Raw genomic sequence first — 8,669 nt, forward strand, 5'->3', positions numbered from 1 at the left:
GGGGGGGGGGGGGGTTGGGTTTTTCTTGTTTGTTCACTTTCAGAAAAGCAGTACTAAATAAAAGATGTCTTTATTCTCTTCCAGGTTGGATGGCAACTGAAAAATCTGGTGGCAAAGTTGCGAGAGAATCCTGCTGGTGTTAGGCTGCTGCTTAAGAAACGTCCTACTGGCTCTTTCCATTTCACTCCTGCTCCGCTAAAGAACCTGCGCTGGAAACCACCCTTGGTGCAGGTGAGAGGCTGCCGGCTCAACTCTGACACCAGGATGGGAAAGCCTTGGTTGCAACTTGAAAAAGAGAAATACCAGAAATGCTTCCAGGTACTCATGTTTAAGTATAGATCAAGGAAGATGAAATGGCTGTCCTCTTCTGTGTCCTAGATAAAAGGGAAAATGTTCCCCTCTGCTCTTGATACACAAAGGGACTAGGTGTGTTGAACATTTTAAGTTCTCCCAGTGGCGCACAGACTGATTATCTGAGGCAAAGCTGCTGAAACCCCTGATATGTTTGGAATTCATCAGCATGGAATAATTAATGCTTCCTCTGTTTAGCAGAGTAATACGTTTTGCTGAAATAACTCAGATTATTCCATATATTTGTCCTCTTTTTAGTCTGGGGAAAGGTGGGAAAGTGTTTTTCAAGAAGTTACTTAAACTGCTTGTTTAAATAAGATTTGATTGTTAGGCAATTCGCAGATTGAGTAATGAGCAGACATAGAAAGTGATATTAATAACTCTTAAATAGGTGTGTTGAGGAATGGCTTGTTGTATTAGGAAGCTTAGGGCTTTAATGCTCATAGGAGAAAGTAACTGAGTTGAATCTGAACTGGTGTCCTGAAATAAAGAAAACCAGGGAGAGTTCCCATTCCTATTCCTGTTCTGATGTCGGTCTCCCTACAGCTGTGAGGATAATTTACCAACCAGTAAAATGCCAGTGGCGATTACAAGCCTTGATGCAGGCAGGTTTCTCTTAAACTGGGTAGAAGATGTGCATTTGACTCCTTTCTCATCCTTCCTTTCACCAATGCCTGTGTCTTGGTTTTGTGGCATAATGCCTTTCATTTAATCAGAGCCAAAGGAAAAAAAAAAAAGTGACTTTTCCAGAGTTACCCAAAGCAAGGGCTGTGTCACTAGTGTGAAGAACTGAGGTGGGCTGGGATATAGGCCATGCCAAGGAGGGTTTCCTTGAGGGAATGAATGATTGGGGAAGTCTGACAGTTCTGGGCTCCAGTGTACTGACTGGTAAAAGGCAGGTGCTTGTGCAGGGGTGCCATTAATTGAATGGCCAGAGTGAAAGCCTGGGCAGACCCTTGACAAAAAGGGGAGAGTGCTGTCCTCTTGCTCTACAAAGGTGAAAGGGTCCTTCAAGCCTTTTGTCTCCTAGAGGCAGACAGGAGCCTGGCAAGATGTTGGGGACATAAAAGTAAGCCACAAAAAGCAGAGTGGCAAACTTGCTTAGATGAGCGATACCAAATATATTTTCCCTTTGTTTCCCTTACCCTATTTATATCCCTTGATGCAATTTGTGGTGAACTTTACCATATTCCTGCCCATACCCCACATGCTGGGCTGTATGGAATAAGAAGTGTGAGCTGGCTTTGTATGTGTTGCAGATCATATCTGTATTTAACAAATTGCATTCTTTTAATGGATCTAAAAATAGAAGAAGGGGTTTTGTTTCTGTTGCTTTTTCTGTCTGTGGAATTTGCAGGAAAAATAGAACTGGAAAGAGCAAAATATTCTTGAGCAATGCATTACCCGTGGTAGGATTTCTGTAGGAGGGACTGCAAAGCTAGCCAAAACTGGGGGTGGAGGAAAATGTAAATGCTGAGAGTTTTTAATGTGTATATTAAACATAGTTGACTAGGAGATGATGCTAGGAAATGGTGCTATTGATTATTGAATTATCATTTTGTGAATGTCAGATGTTTGTGAATGACTCGGATGTTTGATAGCTGTCTAACATTTCAGACGAGTCCTCCGCCAACTTCAACCCAGTCGCCAGAAAGCACCATGGATACCTCACTGAAAAAAGAGAAGCCAGCCATTTTGGATCTGTACATACCACCTCCACCAGCTGTTCCATATTCTCCTCGGTATGCAAATAAACATACACTACTGAACAGAACAACTCCTTTATTACGCTTGTTTCTGAGCTGCCTTGCTCTTAGAGCTCTGTGCAGGTTAGCTTGAGGAAATTGCAGGTCTCTCAGATTTTGTTCTGGCTGCTTAAATGCACAGGATTGCTTAAACTTATGCTTAAATGCATAAAGTATCATAATAGATTTTATTATTAGAAGATTGTGTGACACAGTTGTTCCCAAAACATGAAGGGATGTCATCCCTGGTTTTATTGTGAAGTTATGTTTTTGATTTTGTTTAAATCTAACTGCACACAGCAAGAAGTTGTTTTTGTCTGTAACTTTTTCCACCTTTTTTTTTTTTTTTTTTCAGCAAGTAACTGTTGTGGGAGTTAGGATAGAAAGCAACTTGTTTTAAATTGTTAAACTTGCAAGTTGTATAAAACAGGAATGTTCCCACTGAAGGGAAGGGAGAGTCAATTAATTTTTTTTTTTTTTTTAAATCTTGTGCTATAATCTAGGAAAATGGAAACCCGTGTACACAAAAGGCAGGGAGGGGGTAGGGCTGGTGGGTGTACACTATGGCTAGCTTTTGTTCTCAAGTCCATGCTGACTCGGATCAGAACCCTGCTAGGTGACCTGGGAAGGTGATGGACAAAAGAGTTTGCAGGCAAGGCATGCTTCCTGCCCTGCCCTGACACTTAAGGTTACATGTAGATAGCCCAGCACATAAACTCTGACCTTTTGCTGCAGGACTCATGGGAGCTTGCCTCCTGTCATGTAAGGTACAGAGACCGTGGTTGTACTACTGCAGTCTTTGGGGCAGTGCTGGGGCCAGGGGAGAGGCTATCTCCAAGGTAGGGTCTCTACTGAAGTTGGACCCACCTTGACCTGCGCTGTCCCTGGTTTTCATGTTTATGTGTGCTCAGTTCTTAAGAACTTTAAGAAATACATTAAAATCAAATCTCTCGGCATAAAACCAAGTATATAGATTTAGCAGCTCGCTTTAGAATGCCTTGGTCATTTCTTTAAATTGTTACATTTGAAGCACATTGGTGAATTATATGCATGTGCTCAGTCTTTTTATCTTTCCTAAAGAGTCACAAAATTATATCTAGCTTCAGATCCTTTAGATCTGAATCCCTGTTGACAAGGAAGAAAGTAACAGTGCGAGCTATAAAACTTGTCTTGGATGATGTGTAGAAAGAGGAAGGCTTCCTGACTTCGAATTTTAAAGAAAGCAAATGTGGGAAGCTGTGGCAGCCAGGAAGAGGAGAACAGGCATTTATTTTGCATTCTGGTTTGCTCTTTTCTTTGGTTGTTTCTTCTTTTCCCCCCTCATCATCCTGTTCTCTTCCCTTCGTGGCATGGATCTTCTCTGGTCCACACTGCGGAGGCAGAGAGCAGTGGCTGGTTTCCCTCCTCACAGCAAAGTCTCCACATGGTGGTGTTGTAGGAGAGCTCTCCACACGTACGGTTGTGGTGTAACGCTTCTGTGCAATTTTCTGTCCCTGAATCTCTACAAATAGCTTCTTCTCCATTCACTGAGCTATAGCATTGTTCTTGATGGAGAGCTGGAAAAAATGGTATGTGCTGTCCAGGGGCTCTGTTGTGAATACTGGTGCATGTGTGTGTTTAGACAGTCAGCTGTGTATTTTTATGGCTGACTTGGCTGATGGTTGCTTCAAGCCATAAGATTGTAGCATGTACAGGGAAGGGGAAAAAAACCCAGGCAAATCTTAACTTGGAAGCTAGCTTTTCTTCCAAAAGTACTGACGGGAACTGGTTCTAAAAATGGCTGTTCCTGGCCTTTGGAATGAGGGATTGCTTTGGGAAGGGAGCTCATGCACAAATTGCTCAAAATCATATGTATATACACTATGAATTTATTACTGAAAGTCTCAAGGGAGAATCACTTTTGGATGGAGAGAGATGATGATGAATATTCAGTGGCAGTTACTGGGCTTTCATAACGACTGAAAAGCACAGTCCCTTAGATGGAGGCAATAGGTGTTGCCATTACATGGAGATGGATAAATCTATGTATGCATTCCTCTGTCACAACTGTGTACTGAACAGGCAGTGAAACAGAAGCTTTGATACCCTCAGGGCAGAAAGGTCTCATTTCTCAAAAGCTTTTTCAGGGGTGGTTCCTCTAAACTTATCCACGTTAAATTACTGACTCATTAAAAGTTAATTAGCATGAAGAGAGATAGCTTTCTTTTCTCCTTGCTAAATGTGTTTATAATGAAATCTTCAATCACCTGACTTGTTGGGTTTTTTTCAGCTTGGTTTCAGCACAATTCCAGTTGTCAGGAGCATGACTGGGTGCTAGAAGTATCTTTCAAACCTACTCATGTAGCTGAAACTCTTTTTAAGCTTCTAACTGAAGTGAAATTTTCTTTCAGAGATGAAAAGGGGAGTTTTGTATATGGAGGAGGCAACAAACCCAATCAGCCACTACCTGGGTCCAAAGGTGCTGAGTCTCCGAATTCTTTTCTGGATCAGGAAAGTCGAAGGCGAAGGTTTACTATTGCCGACTCTGATCAGTTGCCTGGGTATCCTGTGGAAGCAAATATCCTACCAGCCAAGATGAGGGAAAAAACACAGTCCTATGGTGAGTTAATTCCTCTTTTCATTATTGCTGTTTATTGTGTTGCTGTTTGGTCAGTTTGGAATACTTTGTGTTAAAAAACTGCTCATTAGACTTGATGGTTATTAAGGGTAGTCTGTGCAAATTGTGAATGTGAATTAAATTCCACATCTGAAATAATTTCACTTAAATGCTGTTATTTCTTTAATGAATGGCATTCAGCTGGGCTTTGCTGCTGCTACGGTTGACCATTTCCATGTGTGTTTTGGTTATAACTTTTGGTCATTATGTGCACTGCTACTGTAAACAAGCAGAGTGTGGCTGTTCAGTCTCAGCACATTGCTTTCTTATTTCACCAGTGGAGGTATCTTGAAATTTTTTATTCTGCAATTTTAACTCCTTACTGCTGTATCTCTTCCTTTTCTTAATTGTGAAAAGTATCAATTTAAATACTGGTTTTGTGAACTTAATGTAATTCCTCACAACCTTCTGTGTTGCCTTTAGGAAAACCTCGTCCTTTGTCAATGCCTGCTGATGGGAGCTGGATAGCAGCTGCAGAACCCTTCTCTAGGCCACGAGCACCAGGGAGAAAAGGCAAGGTTTTACGTCTTGTCCCTCTTTCTCTTCACTTCCTCTCCAAAATTTACTTGGGGTGAACTGGATGGAAGTGTTTAAATTAGCAATGCAGGATTGGTGTTTGAGTATTGCTGAACTGATCCAAGATGACAGTTGTTGGTTTTAGCAGGAATGTCAGATAGTAGTTGTGAAATTTGTGAGGCTGTTCAGTGCTGGGGCTCAAGTTTGTTGTCCTGTCTTAGAATTCTTGTAAGTGTTAAAAGTAGACTAGAATGACTAGGGCAGATCTGTACTTGTCTCTTTATAGCACAGGTTTGCCATTTTGCTCTTACACTCACCCCTGTCCCTTTCTTGTCAGTTAAATATTGATTATAAAACGTCTTTTTTGATAAGTCTTTCCGTTTGTTTAGCTCTCTCCAGAGACTGTTGTAGAAGCAAGCTTGTTCTCAAAAGTAAAATGTAGGACCTTTTTGCAGTTTCTTTCTGCTACAACTGCTGTTAGAAAACAACATACCCTGCAAATGTCATAGAATGGGAGAGACACAGAAACTCTTACGGCTGGGTGGCTTTTTTCTTTTTCCCCCACTGCCCTTCCCTCCCTCCCCCATTTAGCATCTGGAAGGCCGTGAGTCCTGTTAGAGTGGGAAATAAGAAAGGATGACTATTTAGCTTAGTTTATTACTGAAATCAGTTACGAAAGCTAATGTGCAATTCTAGGGAAAATACAAACTGAATTCTATTATTTTTATGTAAAAACAGAAGCTGATAACAAGAAACATCAACCTGGAGGGATATTAGAAACAATCTAAGTAACAAGTCTAACAGAGTGATCACCAGGTGGCAGGGCTGGTTGTTATCTGTATGGCTGTTTAGTTTTGCTTTTGGTTTTGTGTTGGCTTTTTTTTTTTTAATGCTTGAAATGTACTTCAGTGCTGCAGGCTTGTATGTAAGCTGTGTTGGATCGGAACAAAGGCTTGTCTAGCTCAGTAGAATGTCTCTAGCAGCAGCTGCCATTGTCAGCTGTCTAGGAAAGAGTAAAAAGAGAAAGCATTGCAAATCAGCGGTCAAAACCAGGGGAGTGCTTATATCTTTATATTTTTATCTGCAAAATTAATTTCTGTTGTCCAAAGGAATATTTGTAGCTTTGTAGTTAGTCATGAGTTACATTCGGGTAAACGTGGATTCAACTCTGCTCTATCAGCATCTTGAATGATACATTACGAGAAGGTTTGTTAGGTCTCACTCGTAATGATTCGCATGAAGGCAGCCTGCACTAGCAGTTCTGCTGCGTGTGAATCTGAAATTTAACAGTCAAATGATAACTTATCTGTGTGTGAATTTATTTTGTTGTTCTCTGCTTAAAAAAAAAATATGCCAAAAGCCGTAAATCTATTGACAGGTGCTTATGTCCAGGTGTGTTATGAAAGGGAACCAAAATCTAGGTAATTTGAAAAGTAACCAAAATCTTTTTATAAAAATAGAAAACGTTAATACAGGGTTTTGAAGTCAGCAATAACTGGTTATGCTCCTCCTCTTTGTACAGGTGAAGATGTCCTCTGCAGGTACTTCAGTAATGAAAGGATACCCCCAATCATTGAAGAAAGCCCCTCTACACAACACCCCCTCTCAAGGCCAGTGTCTGACAAGCAGTTAGTGAGGGGAACGGATTATATTCGAGGCAGCAGGTGTTTTATGAATACAGACCTCCACAACAGTGCAACAATTCCTTTTCAAGAGGAAGGTGCTAAAAAATCCTCTGTTACATCGTCCACAAAATCTTCCTCTGCAGAGCCGTCGCTGCTGGTCAGTTGGATCACAAGACTGAAATTGTTGACTCATTGACTGTTGTTCACAGGACTGTTACCAAGTGCCTTTGCTCATCGGTCAGACTTCTCTACTTTTCAGCTTAACTGATGCATAGTGACTAATGCGGTGTTCTTTCCTGGAGAATCTTACATTTTTGCCTTCTTGTTTGTGATTATTGATGGATCAGAGGTTTTCATAGTGCAGTGAGGGGAGAAAGATAAAGATCAAGTTCCTCTTCCTGGCCAAGAGCCTGAGGGCTTTTCCCCTGGAAATGAGTAAAATTTCAGTGATATGGAGGCCACGCATGACCTGAAAATATGCATAGTGATTCAGAGGAAACATTGCATTACAGTAAAGTCCAGTGGCACTTCAGTTGTCTGAATGCTTGGAGACTGGTGCAACTAGCTGGGTGTCAAAGTATGTAGAGCTCAGCAAAAATTGTGTTACTCTCCTGACCAGGGAAGATAAGCAGGGAAACAGCAGTTTCATGCAACTTAAGTGATGCTATTGCAACTACAGTATGAGATCGACCTTGTGAGGAAGAAGTAATAGTATTGCCTTTCTTTCTCTGATATCCAGAGATCTTGGGAAGAGTTCTCTTATTCAGAGATCTTAGGAAGTTGGACTAATTTAATTATATGTCAATCCAACCTGATATATAATCCATTTTATTGAAATCACAGTACAAATAAAGAGGGCTGAACAACTGCAGTGCTCATCCATAAAGATATATGGATTGCTACAACATGCCAAGGAAAAAATGCATCTGTAGAGGTGGTAAAAGAATATATATTTTTTTCCTTAATTGTTTAAGAATGATTTGCTGTTAACCGAAGTAAGCTTTTACATAGTCCTGTTGGACTTTATAAAACTTTTACAGTGGTTCAGTTTTTGAATGATGTGTTGTTTTTATGAAAAATATGTGCTATGATACATTACAATTGTAAGACATCTTGCTATTTTCTATATAGCTCAATTTTTTTCCCTTCCAGAGTTTTAAAGTAGCATTGGGTATTTTGGGAGGAAAATAAAACTTGTTTAACAAAAGAAGAGGATATTAAAGAGGTATTGTTTAAAAAAATGTATATAAGATTGTTAGTATGCAATGGTTGTGTTTAAAGTAATTTAAATGCTAAATATAGTTGGATATATTTTTTACACTTCAACAGATACAGTTTGTACCTTCCTCTCTGGTACTGGGCACAGACTAGTCCAATGAAAAGAAAGTCTTTTGTATTCCCTGCTAATTATAAGACTAACTATTTTCGTAGTTCATACATTGCCAACAGCCTTTACTCTTTTGGTCTTGCTGAAAAGCAGAATAATTTATATTTAATAATTTGTGGGGAAAAAGGAGGTTAAATGCTAGCCTGTACTTTGGTCTGGGGCAGGAATTGTATGTGATAACATGAGTGTTAAAAGCATACTGGAATTCTGGATGTGAAGATGTGACAGTTCTGCTGCAACAAGCTTATGAAGTTGTGCTGCAGCCCCTCAGAGGTGGGGGTTAAATTCCGTTCTCAATTAATTATGTTTGTTTGTGACTCACTGGTGATTTAAGTGGGGCCTGATTTGGATCTTTCTGATCAAAGCAGATTATAATATATTTGTCTTGT

General features: G+C 40.2%; 1 protein-coding gene across 1 annotated transcript in view; it reads left to right on the forward strand.

The window, feature by feature from the left end:
- Window positions 1-8,126, forward strand: part of CNKSR3 (CNKSR family member 3) — a 33,619-nt gene extending 25,493 nt beyond the window's left edge. Inside the window, exons 10-14 of the mRNA XM_026844549.1 lie at window positions 85-318; window positions 1,969-2,093; window positions 4,487-4,695; window positions 5,176-5,265; window positions 6,791-8,126. Coding sequence (XP_026700350.1) covers window positions 85-318; window positions 1,969-2,093; window positions 4,487-4,695; window positions 5,176-5,265; window positions 6,791-7,089 — 957 coding nt within the window. The 3' untranslated portion in view covers window positions 7,090-8,126. The remainder of the gene's footprint in view (window positions 1-84; window positions 319-1,968; window positions 2,094-4,486; window positions 4,696-5,175; window positions 5,266-6,790) is intronic.
- Window positions 8,127-8,669: the final 543 nt, after the last annotated feature.

This window comes from Athene cunicularia (genome assembly GCF_003259725.1).
Source record: "Athene cunicularia isolate RWA chromosome 3 unlocalized genomic scaffold, athCun1 chr3_part1, whole genome shotgun sequence".
Taxonomy (NCBI): Eukaryota; Metazoa; Chordata; class Aves; order Strigiformes; family Strigidae; genus Athene; species Athene cunicularia.